The sequence below is a fragment of the Cupressus sempervirens genome, chromosome 5 (genome assembly GCF_028749045.1).
Source record: "Cupressus sempervirens isolate cs-2001-9-10 chromosome 5, ASM2874904v1, whole genome shotgun sequence".
NCBI classification, from domain to species: Eukaryota; Viridiplantae; Streptophyta; class Pinopsida; order Cupressales; family Cupressaceae; genus Cupressus; species Cupressus sempervirens.
Window position 1 is genome coordinate 194,201,938 of NC_143122.1, and position 15,363 is coordinate 194,217,300.

Consider the following 15,363-nt stretch of genomic DNA (forward strand, 5'->3'; position numbering starts at 1 on the left):
CTATATTGTCGTTTGAGCATTACATTCTTATTAGATTATATATAAAGCCACATTACATTTCTTGAGTATACTCAATAGATGAGCGCGTGGAAAACTTCAAGCAACTAGATGCATAGATTTGTAATGGATAGATCGCTGGCAAATGGCATTTCAAAAATTAGATTTATGCCAGCTGTGACAATGAAACATGTGTTTTAACTTTTTCATTTCACTGGAAATTTAAAAACTTGGGTATACAATGTTAAATTTCATGGCATTGAAATTTATCAGTTGGGTTACACAGAATTAATTCATGCACAGACTGTGATAGTTGTTTTGTCCTTGGCTTCGTTCTTTGAAAGGATTTGGTCATGGCAAAGACTGCAGAAAGGTTTCCTCATTTTAATCTAAAGATCTGTGTGGCTTAGAAAAATGAGGCACGGCATTATTAAAAATATAACAGAGAAGACAACCCTACGTGAAATAACAATGACACATAAGTAAACACCATTCTTGTTAACATAAAGTGAAAAAGGACAAGGTATAGAGTTCCAGAAGTTCTTGAGCTAGTCTCATTGGGCTTTGTTATTCCACGAAGCTTCAGCTTTGGATAATCCCGTTCCAAACTCCATCCAAAGTGGATGACATTTTCAATGAGTAGAGATCGTGTGATATCTTTGAATGAAATCATACAGTCGTTTGACAACAATTAAGAATGACCGTGAGTCCAATATTAAAAATTTTCAATTTCTTTTGACACATAGCTAAAGTCAAACAAGTCGTATAAGATATCAAACAAAGTCTGATAAAAACATTAACTACATACTTATCCTCTGTAATATTTTCTATATTTTTCAATTGGAAAATTATGAATTATGCCCAAGAAAATAAAACTCCACCAATCAGAAAAACTGTTTTTGTTGTGATAAACGAATTAAAAAATATTTAGTTAGACAAATGATGCATGACAAGGGAGAAAAAAAGGTTGTGAGGACGAGGAAAAAAAAAGAAAAAGAAAGTTCCGGGACTGACAAGAAGTAAATTAAGAAAATTAGCCCTCAACAAAAGATTTCCCTCAACATACTTCCCCTCATCTTTCTTTATGGATAAGTATTCTTAGAGTAATGCTATGGAAAACCTTTATTTAGATGTGAGTGGGGACAGGGCTTTATCCATCCGGGAAAAGCGACCCCTCACGGGAGCAACACCTCTCTTCTATCACATTGCTAAACGAGTCCATCTACTTGAACCGCTAAAAATAGCAATACACGACACTATTATCGACTAAATTGTACACAAAAATAAAAAAACATCAACGGCTAAAAATAGTGTGCCCCATCAGGAAGAAAATGCAACCAAAAAATAAACGATTCCCGCGACTTATATACCTCCATTTGTTAAGTTTATCGCCATCCGATTGGGCGCAATTTCTTTTCTTTTCCATTCCACAGCCCTATTTGTGGGTATCTGAGTTCCCAGTTTCGAGCCCCGCTAAGGAACAACATTTTCTTCAGGCAAAGGAAGTACCAATGGCTCCTTTGGTGGACGCGGCGTATTTGAAATCCATCGATAAGGCTCGCAGAGACCTTCGGGCTCTCATTGCCGAGAAGAATTGTGCGCCTATCATGCTTCGTCTCGCGTAATCATTTCTCTCTGTTCTTCATTTCAATTCTTTTAATCTTTTGATTCGTCTTATCTTTCTTTAATTTTTGATTTAGGGAAATTTGAACGATTGCTATCAGCGAATTGCAAGAATTGCTCGTATTGTTTAGCACCATTTAATTCATTTTTTGAAACAAATTTTATTGAAATTGTAGCCGGCGCATTTTCGTTTTCTTGATTGCTGTTCTCGTGTGAAGTGTTTGTATTGTAATTTTAATTCGTGGGCCGCGTTACTGGTACGTGGACCCTGTTCATTCTGTAATTCTGAATTTTGTTGAATGACGGAGTCTGAATTTATGCGCATTTGCAATTTTGTCATCCCCATGATTTGTTTTTGTTCAAATAATTTGGTAATTTCTCTTCCTGATGAAAATCTCTAGCTTAAATGCCGCAACCATGGGTATCTCTTTTCTCAAGTTTACTGTGCCTTGCACTTAAAATGTAATTAAATTGTAGAGCCTGAATGTCTTGCTTGTATTGAAAACTGGGCATGTATTGAAAACTGGGCATATAATTATTATTATTTTAACTACAGTCTTGCATGCTTTCCTAACCACCTATCATTCTGCATAGGAGCCACAACAGGATATTTATTCTTTTCAATTTGGTATAGACTTGCTAAATTGCATTCTGAATTTCGTTATTCTATCCAAATTTTACAGCTACGATGTATCCATAGTCCATACTAATGCTTGCAATGTTTCTGGATTCAAGCGCATCAAGTTTTTCAACTTCATAGGTTTTATTCAGTCTTACTAATTCAACTTAGGGTCGACGGTCCCTTCAAAGATGAAAAAGAAGATACGTTCAGAGCTGAGAATTGAACTTAAGTTTTCTTAATAACATCTGTAAGGAATCCAGGATGCAAAAAGGGCCCAGATTCTATCCTGAATTATCTCTGTTTATCAAGGAAAGAAACCTCTATAACTAAAGCTGTATCAATATCCATATTTCTATTGGATATTTTGAAATGTATTTTATATTTATAATAAGAACAGAAGACGGAAATCAGAACCAGATTAGTGTTCATCAATATTCATCACCCGGGCACTTCCCTGCCTCCAGTGCTCCTCTTGCCGCTGGTTATCTGCCGCTGGTTATCTGCACAATTACCAACCTTACCAGCAATTTATGAATGTATTCGATGCATCTCACAGTTCTGATGTCTTTCTTGCTGTCCTAGTGAGCAGAGTTGATGTGAAAGAGACCATCAAAGGATCTAAATCCATCTCACGCTGCTTTCCTTTTCCTTTAATGCCCTGCAGCTCTTTCACTGCTACAAACAGTGAAACATATCTGAATTCCAGCTCATGGAAGGAGGCTCTGGAAGCCAGTTTGTGGTGCTCGCTGCCAGAAAATTGCTAGCAAGGATGGAGGATGACAGGCCATTAGCTCCAAACCTTTTCCCAGGCTGCCACTATATTCCTTTCTGACACAAGGCTTTATCATTTACATCACCACTTCTTTGTCTTGGAAGGAGTTAGTCACCATTGAGAAGAACAAGGACACTAGGTTGTTTCCACACAGACCACCCCTAGAATGTCTATTGTAGCTGGATGAATTTGCCCCTGATTGAATGATGAAAACTTATTAAAATCAAAGGGTTTATTTTTATCTTTATTAGAATTGGGCATATTCTCCTCATTGCAGATCTTTTGGCATAGTTGTCATTACAAAGGATGTCTCCTCCATCAACTATAGCTAGCCAAGACTTGCACCAGGCGTTGCCTATCAGGACAGGTCACACCCAGTGAGTTGGATATAGTATTTGACCCATTTCTTAACTTTCCTTCTGGGCAATTGAATCTGTGGTTGCATGATCAAAATGTATACGCTTTCACTACTTGAGAGTGAAAACCATCTCGTGTATGGCGTTTTCTACTCATTGTTGGGCTTCATGCACCACACTAGAGGCAAATGTAGTTTATGCCTGTTTGAGTCTGATTGATTTTGTAATACGCAGTCCTGTTCTGGTAAGATTTTTTGAATGTGCCTTTAAGAACGTTTGAAGAGAGAAGATAGAACAAAATAGCAGATTAATATTGCAAAGAAATAACAGAAATGATATGCTGAAATCCTTCAAATTTAGCACCCAAATCTCATACAAATCTGAAAATGAAATAATATTGTAAAATGTGAATAATCAGATGATTAAATTAGATTATAGGCACCAAGTCAACATACCCATTTGCTGGAATTGAATATAAATGTTGGCTAAATTTTTTTTAAGTCCCTGACGTCAACTTACAAAATTGTGACTTTAGGCAATGTGTAGTGAGATTTCTCTCTCCTCTTAGCAATATGGGAGAGTCCCTTGTTACTGTAGGTGGCTTCAACAAGATTTTAACTGAAATTATACAAAGGGGCAGTTCTCTCAATCTATTGCTCTTTTTCTAGGAATGATTCACAGGTAACTAAAACTTTTAATTTTACAAAAATCTCCTATTGCTATGATAATACTGGTGGCTTGGTGGTTGATGTAAGAGCAACTCGTGAGGCAATATATTTTGTGAATCAAATACAAGAATCCAAAGTCTCCAGCACTTGTCTCGAATGATGATTCAAGTAGAATAACTAGTAAGGCACAAAATCTCTTGCTGGATACTCTCAAGTTTAATAAAACCACTTACAACTTAAGCCCAAAGTCTTCAACTCTAAGTAATTGCAGTCACTACTATCTGTAACAATTTCTTCTCCAGTAACACAAAGTCTTCAAAATTTCAAATTGACTTTGAATATGATAGGCAGCTTAAAGCCTTCACAATTGAATTCAAATCCCTTTTGAACAAAGCGGTAAAACTCAAAATCAATTCAAGAAAATGTCATCACAGGACAAGTTGGATTGACACGCAGTCTCAAAACAACCTTCCTCTTTTATCGAAAGCAATTTAGATTGTCATCTAAGCTGAAAGTCTTAGAGTGCATATACAAATTTGCAGAATTCTCTTGCTTTGCCAAAAGATGATTATTTACAATGAGCTCCCTCCTTTATATAGGAAAAGAGTAGAGAGAAAGGTGGAGAAAGAAGGGGAAAACATTACCTTGACTTATTCTATAACTAACTAACTAACTTTGATTTATTCAATAGTACAAGGCTTAAAAGAATTGCAACATGATTACATGAAACAACTTTGCACGTGATACATGTGATTATTTTTGTTTTTACATTTCATGTAATTACTCAAATACAAATTACAAATACATGATGAAAATATTCTAAGTGTCTGACAAGACATGACTGATTTTACATCTTCTTCATTGGTCCTCATGTTGCTACAAGGATGCTTTATGATTGATGTGCTTAGGTTTGGTGGAAGCATTTTGATGGAGCAAGAACTTGCATCCTTGACTGCTTTGCAGTATAATGGTGGTTGTTTCTTGAATAACACATTTGTTCCTTTCTATCTCTGTCTTGAAAGCATTCTATTTTTGCAATCATTCTATCTTTCATCCCTTTCTCTGTATGTTGTTGTTCTTTTGTCTCTAGAAAAAGCCATAACATGGTCTCTTAAGCTCAAACTTTCTATATCTGAAAGAGTATGTATATAGGATATAAGTGGAGGGCCTTTGAGCAACAAGGTTGAAGAATTTTAGGCAAAACCAGCTCTTCAAATGCGGGAAAAATTAAAAAACAAGAGTTTCTTGAGGCATTGCACATGAGCGGATAGCAAGCTTTGAGCAAGGAAATGAGGTGCATATGTGTATATATACAAATGGGAAGGTTATTTACTCATAAGCGAGGTTTTTATGCTCCATTACAAGTTAACCAACAAGCACTTAAATCGCATAAACAGGATTTTATGTCCATTTGCAGCCTTATTAAAAGCATGGAATGAGTGTAATGCGCTTGAAAAGTGGGCTTTTATCTTACGCTTGCATGTGAAACAAATAACTTGTTTCTTGAAAGTAACTCAATGTTTAGAACGAAACTTTTAATCCCAACTTCATATACAAGAATGAAGAGCTTCTTGCATATGCAACTTGGAGAATTTTAGATGGAAGAAGGATCATTATCAACACCAAAAAAACATGGAAATCTGAAAATGAAATGAAAGACTTGAATTTAAAAAAACAAATACATAACACCTGGAAAACAAAGCCCCAAAATTGCATAAGAAAAACTTTAAAATGCAAATGACAAAGTCTTTTAAACTCTTAGAGAAAATCTAAACCAAATCCAAGTGATTTCAAAATGAGGAAAAGATCCCAAGTTTGAAGCTATATAGGCAAGAAGATTTGAAAAAATCTTCTTCAAATCAATGCATTTCTCGAGTCAATAGATAATTTTTGATAAATATTCAAGATAGAGAACAAAAATGCATGATATTAGCAACAAGAAAGACCAAATCAAATTTGCAAATGCTTGATCTTAAACAAGATACAATGACAAACAAAAACGATATCCAAGGAGAAAGAAATGTGGACTTGAATGAAAAGAACATGCTGAAAATCCCATTTTTGTGCCCTAGGTGAGTTTCTAACTTCAAGTTGCAAGTGTAAAAGCTTGCATTTGCATCAAAAAAACCTGTGTTTTCCAAAAATGTGCCCTAGACGGACTTTCAAACTCCAAATGCAATTCGTAAAACTTGAAATCTTTCATCTCCAACCCAATTTTGATAATAAACGTGCCCTAGACGGGCTGTTTTTGGCTAAATGTAGTATGCAAATGCTTCGAAAACTGCCGTCCAGCCCTTTGGATCCAAAACACAGCAATAGAGGGAATAAAAACATGTTGTTTGGGAGACAAAACACATTCATTTGCTCATAAAGTCGCTATTCCCAGCCTTCAAAGCCAAACACAGCATTAGAAGAAGTAACGACGGCCTTTTTTTAAGGTTTTACACATAAAAAATATATGCAATAGCATATAAAATCACCACCATGCCTTTAAGTCAATAATGCTGGGTTTTTTGGAACCAAACACACATGCATTTCATCTAAAAATTGCTAGCATGAAGTCTTTTATGTTTCAAGTTTATAATGCCATGACTTTTTAGACCATTTACATGTGTAGACTGATTAAACAATTGACTCGAATGACTTAAGACATGCTTTTTGGGACCATCTGTATATGTTTTTGATTCTACATATGTTAATATATGCAAGTTTATTATAAGGTCACCAAAAAAATGATGTGCTTTTTAAAGCATTTTACATATATTTAAAATACTCAACTTAACACATGTATTTGCATTTAAAAACCCCACCTTTACGACTTGGGTCCAAAATATATTGATAGAGTGGAGGTTTAAAAGATGACTTGCATACGTGATGACATGCAATGTTGAATAAAAACCCCAATTTATTTCAGGAAAAGTCTCTCATGTGTGAATTTACATGTAACTATAGTTTTAATGAAGAGATATGCAAAAGGACTGGAAAAGCCCACCATTACATTAGAAAACCATTAAAAAGTATATTTAACCACCATTACATTAGAAAATCATTAAAAACTATATTTAAAACTTATGACAATGATATGAAATTTAAAATGTTGTATTAAACCCACTTTACATGTAAATGACAATTTTATTTTATGCAATTATCAATAAAAAACCCACCTTTGAGGGATTTTTAATAAGGAAACGCAATCAGGCCGAAAAACCCCACTTGCAGCACACTTAATTCCTTAATAACTTTAGCTAGACAACTCCATTGGAGACCTAATATAGCACGTGTGGAATTGAAAATGTCATTAATCTAAGATAAAAAGAAAACCTAAAGCCAAACACAAGATCAAGAAAAAGCAATTAAGAAAATGCCCTAATTTATGTACGAAATTTTCCGTAGGGTTGCCTCAATTTTGCGAATACAAAATTGAGGACAAGATAAATGTCTGCAGCAACTATAAACAGAAAATATAATGGGTTTTCAAACCCTAGCTTGCATCACTACGTCAATAAAATGCCATGGTTGTGTCTGTTGTGCAACAACAACAACAATAAATACAACTATGAACACACTTGCCGAATTCCCCAAACTTCTCATAGTAGTCGCTATAGATCAGATTTGCAATATTCACTGCAGAAGATTGAAGTGATAACTCCCAGTAATCTCCAATGTGTATCCTTTAGTTTTTTTGGGGTTTTTGTAGGTCAAGCGGCGCACATTTTCTAGGGTTTTCGAATGTTAAGCAACAAAATACTATTAATCAGAAGAAATCATAACAGGTTTTGTTTTTCATAGATCAGCGCAGGCAGGTTCTCTTTTTCATAGATCAAACAGGATGAGTGCTGGATGGTTGTATCCTGTAGCAGTGCGTGGATGAATTTCTTCTATCCAATGATGCAGGGAATTTTGCGTTACAAACTGACGGCTGCTTGCATTTAATATTAAATGTTTTGGTTTAGTTTATCTTTTTCCTTGTTCAAATAAAATTTGCAATCGCATTTATTGTTTTTTTCTTTTTAATCGATGAACGGCCGAGGCCTTGATTAATTTTATTAAACTTAAAAAGGATTACAATAGCTGAACTCCGTTCAAATGGGCACTGGTAGGAAAGAACGGAGAAGAAAACCTCCAGTCTAGCCCGGGACAAAAGTCCTATATTATTACATTTTAAAAGGGGCATACCCCAGTGAATCAAATGTATTACAATATATGAGGGGCCGAACCCCTTTTGGAAATTACATCGCAACTATATTACATATAAAGAGTTGATCTCTGTTTGCTTTAGGAACGAACAATTCTTTAAAGCAAATCTTCCATAGTGATTAGTCCTTCCTCTTAGGTTGAGCTACTCAACATGTTAGCCATCAAAATAAACCATCCTAAAGTATAACAACTATTCTTACTATTCACGGATAAATGATACTCTCAATCGCATTTATTGTTATTTTAATATTTTACCATTTAAAATAAAACTTACATTAACTTTGTTTTCAATAATTCTTACACCTTTATATTTTTTATGTTTTGTATTTTCAGTAAATATATTAAAATTTATTAATAAAAACATCTAAATTAGATTTTTTATCATAATGTGAAATACTATATGTAAAATTTAAAATATTTTTATTGCTATATTAATTCTATTTAAATATGTTTTTTAACCTATTATATTATAATATTTATATATTTTATAATTTAATTATATATATATATTTTTTAATTGATCATTTAAAATAAATTTTAAAATGTTCATTTATATTAGTCAAATTTATAGCAAGTTTTTCCCTGAACTTTTTCTCTTGCCAAACTTCATCTGAATTATATTGGTGGCGAACTCAAACTCGAACCTTGTGACATAGGGAAGGGGACATTGCAGATTTGGTTTATGCCTATTTGAGTTTGATTGATTTATCCGTCCCTGCCCTTTAAGATTACAACTGTAATGTATGCAGAACCAGAAGGAATAAATTCCTTAAAATATCTTGGTATACTCATGGATTCTAATTATCTGAATTAGTTGAGTGTTAAACAATAACTGTAGAGAACAGCTGAAAATAATATTAAAATGTTTTTGTAATTTTAATTTATAAATAGCTAAACTAATAATGCTAAACCGTGTACTAAGGCCTTTGAAATAAACTAAAATGAATATAATCTGCCCTTAAACAGCACTACATTGGAGAGTGTAAATGGCATTCAGGCTGGCAATATAAAAACCAATTAACTTTGAATCACTTGATCCAAATATTGTACACAACCAACAATACAATCCAATGAATTGTGGTACAGCAGTGATTGGATTTAACATGATGATCTACTTCAAAATCCCAGAGAACTACATCAAATTCGGCTGCCAACTATTTTAATCATTCAAGTCAGTTTAATAACCAAGAAAGATGAAGTCAACTGTACTCTACCGAGCATGGTTCTAGTGCCTTTTGTACAACCAATGGTAGTTTCTACTGTTGATCCACAAAATAAAGAAGATGAATCCAAGAAAGAAGCTCAGCCCGAACAGAAAATTCTGGAAATCCAAGTTCTTGCGCCACAAATTGTATCACTGAGTACTAGTGTTGTTGAAACAAAAGAAAAGAAGATGAAGAAAAAGGACACAAGTAATCGGGTCTAATTCTGTTACTTTAGATGAAGTAATTGTTATACCAGCATGGGATCCAAATACTTTGGATGAAGAAAGAATGAATATCTACACTGAGCTATGTGCAAGGAAAGCCGAGCAAGCAAGGTTAAGAAATGAGCATAAGCAAAAGCAAGTACTGCATGATGTGAAAGACATTGCTGGATGTTGTGCCCAATGTTGTATTGAATGAAAAAGCACCTATTTAGATCAACTTGTACAAATTGTTGATAAGCTCAATGATCCAGATATCGACAGCCAATCAAAGCTTATGGAGAGAGCATAAAAGAAATCTGAACCAAGAGTTTTAAAGAAAGTTTCGAGTGAAATTGCCATACAGCAAGTGGCATTGTCTACTCACATTATCGAGTTGGAGAGCATTGTGAAGAATGTTTTAATATTGTTTCAGAAATTGCATGACGACCCCTGCTTACAATTGATGTTAAGAATAACTTGCAAAAGGTAAGTGATGATATGAAGGCTAGTGTAGATGAATTAAATGCAGATCCAAGCACATCATCAGTACAGTATTCCTGAGTGAGATTTCTAACAGGATTTCAATGAGAATTATTACAAGAAGAGATTAATTTGAGAGCCGAGATCAATGAAATACAAGTGTTATTATTACCTCATCTTGAGGTTATGCAAAATCATATGAAAATTGTCAAGGATCTCATAGCTGCCATGAGCCTATCAATTGCTGATCATATGACAGATCTTGCAGCCAAAAGAATTTTGAAAAACAGGTCATACTGAGGAAGTATATGTATAGGGGGTGTTGTATATATTTCTGTGCATAATGTTTTGGCCACTGATGTCAAAGGTGGAGAATTTTACTCCATCTATTATGTTGCCAATTAGTGTCAAAAAGATAGTAAAGATGAAGTGAATATGTTAATCGGTGAACATAGTAACCGAGTCACTACACTGCCTGAGTAATGAAGGAAGAGAATGATAAGTGTGGAGTTATTACCGAGCTCAGTACTCACCAAGCTATTCTCTACTCATCGACCTATTCTATACTCACTGAGCTAGACAAAGATAATCGACCATAGATGCTACCGGGTGATAACATACAAAATAGAACCGAGCCAGACAGAGATAACTGACCATAGACACTACCAGATGACAACATACAAAATAGAGTATTTACCGAGTGGAATAGAGGCTACATATAAGTTTGATATGGCACAAAATCTGATGTATATAGATCATACCGAGCAAGAAACTTTATTTACGCAGTTCGAGGTAAAGATTTGAAAAGATTTATTGAAGAATGTGATTTGATTGTTTTATGATTTCAAGATAGAAAAAGGACAATAAAAAAGTTGTAAGGAAAAGTAAGGAACACAAATTATTCTAGATTGTTGATTTCGATCAATGATACTGGTCTGGGTCTAGGGGCAGGGATAATTGAATAATTTGTTTACATAAAACTAGATAAATTAAATAATGAAATTTGACATGCTTGAATCTAGAAACATTGTATTAAGTGATTTTGGTACCTTTTACATAATTGAATAATTTTACCTCTATTCACCTATTATAAATGTGTTATTAATTTACTATCAACATATTCTTAGGTTGAGATCCGATTTGCATCTCACTCAATTGTTTTGAGATGATTTGTGAAGGTGAAATAGGCATTAAGTCAAATGGATATTAGTGAACAATGGGGTATAAGGAAGCAATCAAATTCAAAGAGGTGCAAAAGGTCAAGGCTTTGATCTTGGATAATGATTGGTTTGTTTGTGCAAATTATGTATTGGAATTCACCAAACTTATCATGTCTATGCTTTGGTTTGCTGATACAGATGCACCATGCTTGGGGGATGAATATGATAACATGAACATAATGTTGGAGAATATACAAATGGTAAGTTATTATACATTCCTCTATCCTTGTTTATGTAGAGATATCTAAATCAACATAACTTACATCATTTGATATCCCAGGTAATACAAAGGAGAGAGAACGATACTAAAGACATCTTTTACAAAAGGGTGGAAGCAATTGTTCTTCATTGTTGGAACAAGATGACTGCACCATTGCACCTCCTTGCATGTGCCCTGTCTCTAAGGTACTATAGCACTTCTGTAATTTCTATCCCTAAGAGAGTACCACTATATAGAGATTTTGAAGTTATTATTGGGTGCAAGTGGGCATTTAGTAGACTCTTCAAAGATCCATAGGTGGAGTCAATTGTTAGGCAAGAACTTGAATTGTTTGTCTCAAGAAAAAATGAGATCCCTTGTGTTGTCAAGGACCAATCCAAAATGGATGCTACTACATGGTGGTATGTCTGTTCAAGATTATATGAACCTCCAACTTATTGCAATCAAGATCCTCCGATAGGTAAGTACTTTTTTCTTACCTGCATGCATTGTAGAATTTAACATTGAACATTCTTGAATTTATCTTGTATTTTTTAATTTATATATTGTTGGGTTTCTCTTTAAGTTGCAAGATCTATTAGAGTTAAACCTCTATTTTTTTGTTTCTCTCTTCTATATTCTATTTCTTATGGTCACTCTTCTTCTATGTTTCCATATTCTCTCTCTGTTCAATATGGAAAATTTCTTTTTCTCTCTTTAGAATGGTTCTATTTCTCTATTTGTTCATCTTAGTAACATTCTTGTGTATACTACTTGTATATATAGATCATTTATGATCTCTATTTAATGCCACTACAACAACATCGATTTGCCATAATATGGTATTAGAGCAGGTTGATGGGATTTCATAAAATTTGACAGATTTTTTAGGAGAAAAATCGGAAAAATCAAACACTATTGACCATTAAGGGAGGGTTTTAGAGTTAAATCTCTCTATTTTTTGTTTTTCTTTCTTCCATAGATTTACTTCTATTTCTTATGGTCACTCTTCTATGTTTCCATATTCTCTCTGTTTAATATGGAAACTTTCTCTCTCTTCAGAATGTTTCAATTTCTCTCTTTGTTTGTTATAGAAACATTCTTGTGTATACTTATATATATAGTATGTATATCATTTATGATCTCTATTTAATACAACTACAACAGCATCGATTTACCATAACATAGTATCACCATAGGTTGATGGGATTTCATAAGATTTGGCAGATTTTTTGAGAAAAATTTGAGCCTCTTTTGATCTAGAATTTTTCCAAAAATTTGTTTTTCGATTTTTAGAAATAAAAGTCCTAAAAGGTATTTTATGAAACTTTTGTGGTTCGTCTTTGAGGGTTTTTATGGGAAATTGCAAGCCTAGTTAAGGGTTTTGATCCCTTGATTTCTTGGTTGTAGCAAAACACTCTGATTTTTTAGGGTTGCATGTACTTGCATGTGCTGGTTTACCATGCAAAGTCAAGTGTTTTGCTGCCCTAAAAAAATATGATGGGTTTCCATAGATTTTTCCCTTAAAACTTTTCGGATGGGTTTTCATAAATTTTTCCCTTAAAAATTATTTGTTGGGTTTTCATAAATTTCTCCCTTAAAAAATTACTGATTCTGTAATTTGCAAAGTTGTGTGGGATTCCTTGTGGGTTTATAATTTTTTTTCTCAAAATTTATCTAGTGGGTTTTATCGTTTTCCCCAAAAAATGAAGCTTTGTATTCTCTTATACGTGTCTTAGATTCTTGTTCAGTTTTGATTGATTTTTCACGTTAGAAATCATGTTGGGCTTTGGTCAATTTTCACCTCAAATATTGTGTTGGGTTTTCGTCGATTTTTCTCCTAAAAAATTATGGCTTTTTGCAGATCGTTTGGAGCATCATGTTCATTTGCAAAGTTTGGAGGGTTTTTTGATTTTTCCTCAAAATGGTGGCTAGCTCTTCTCAATGTTTGTCTTTATCTCCAGGGAAGAGCGACTTTGTCATCCAACATTAGGTTGGATATTTTGTGATTATTTCAATTCAGATGTTTTGCTGATTCCGGGAGGGTTAGTGGCAAACTCATCTTAGTGGCAAAGTTAGTGGCATTCTCTTGTCTTTTGTTGCAAAGGATTTTGAAGAAGGGGACACCCTTCTCTATTTGTTTTTGGGCGGATTTTGGCTTCTTGGTCATTTACATTTTGCAAATTCAGCAAGGGGCTCAGCAGTGGCAAAATGTTTTGAAGAATTTGTGACCAAAAGACATCATTTAGAGAATGACCATTAAGGGAGGGTATTAGAATATTATAATGTTTCTTTAATGGTCATCTTAGTTAAGTCTTTATTTTATTAAGTAGTGTCTATTTCTGTCTTTAGTTCACAATTGTTTCTTTTAGAAACATTGTTTTGTAAATCTATATAAGAAGTTTGCATCTTCTTCGTTTAATACAAATATAGCAACAACGATTTAGCATAACAAGATGATCTATTGTTAAATGGAATTGGAGTATATACTCCTTTATCCACTTGGTGAAGCTTAACAGGTTGGTTGCAAAAAGAGCTGAAGACTTGGTGTTTATTCATTCAAATTTGCGTCTTGTGTCATGTAAGGATGCCAAATACAAAGAGGGGGCAGTGAAGCTTTGAGATGTAGCACTTGAGTATGCTGACTTGAACGCAAGCATTCATCATCTTTCTAGAGCCACTATGGTTGATGTGGATGATGATGATGACATACCACCTGGTGCATCTAGCGCAAGTGGAGCCACTTTGGATTCAAATGATGATGTTGATCTTGTTCTTTTAAGCCCATCAAAATCCAATAGACTTTTTTTTGATGACCGCTTTGATGATTGATGAACTTTGAATTATATTTAGTGAATTACATTTTGTTATTTAGTAATTGTAATGATTTCCATTGGAATTGTGAACACAGACATATATGGTATCATTGATATGGCTTATTCAAATATTTTTCCACTATCAATGATCAAGTATCATACTATGAAATGATTTAGTGTTAGAATTCTATATTTTAATTTTATTTTTTTGTAGATATAATGTGCGTGTGCACAGATTCACACACAGACACAGACACATGTACCCATATGTATCCAAACCCCTAAATTGTTTTTTCATGTACCCATGTACCAAGTTCTCATACCCACACATGTCCCCGGATCCAAACTGGTAACTTAGCAGCAGTCCTATCACTGAAGTGATCAAGGAATCACTCCTTGCAACTTTCTACAGATCCAGAATACTTAAGTTACTGAACCTGGGCACTGAACTCTTTTGGCAACTTCCTTTTACAGGCAGAAACATATTTCATCTATGGATCTAGAAGACCCTAGTTACTATGCTATGATATCATTTTCAAATCTAGACCATTTTAAGCACATATTTTTGCACCTAGAAAGTAAGCATAACTGCAAAGTGGTTGCACATGGTCATTGAATAGAATTGCTGACTTGGCTAGACAAAAATTGAACTAAATTACTAATTAAAAGCTGAAGCTTCATTCCGTCTTCTATCACTTAAGTTTGTTAAAGTACATGAATGACTTGTTCACCCAGGACTAAAAAAAATAGAAATAAAACAAACTTCAAACTACCAAATTAGCTGAATAGACACTTGTATCCAAATTTTAGTCAAGCTAAATGTAGTACTCTAATATAAGAAAGCTGTCCCTGACTAAAAGTGTATCTATAGCAATTGTATTTTCTTAACACTGGATGTTTCTGTCCTTAGTTTTACAAATGCGTTTTCATGTGGAAAAGAAACAACTGAGCAATAAAAAATAACAGGAACAAGATTTTGTGGAGAGATTTTGCTTGAAGGTTGTT

At 34.0% G+C, this 15,363-nt stretch overlaps 1 protein-coding gene across 1 annotated transcript in view; it reads left to right on the forward strand.

Annotated features, from left to right (window-relative positions):
- The first annotated feature begins 1,390 nt into the window (after nucleotides 1-1,390).
- The window catches only part of APX3 (ascorbate peroxidase 3), a 119,771-nt gene continuing 105,798 nt past the window's right edge, over nucleotides 1,391-15,363 (forward strand). The window contains exon 1 of the mRNA XM_089829087.1: nucleotides 1,391-1,618. Within this exon, the coding sequence (XP_089685213.1) occupies nucleotides 1,509-1,618 (110 nt within the window). The 5' untranslated portion in view covers nucleotides 1,391-1,508. The remainder of the gene's footprint in view (nucleotides 1,619-15,363) is intronic.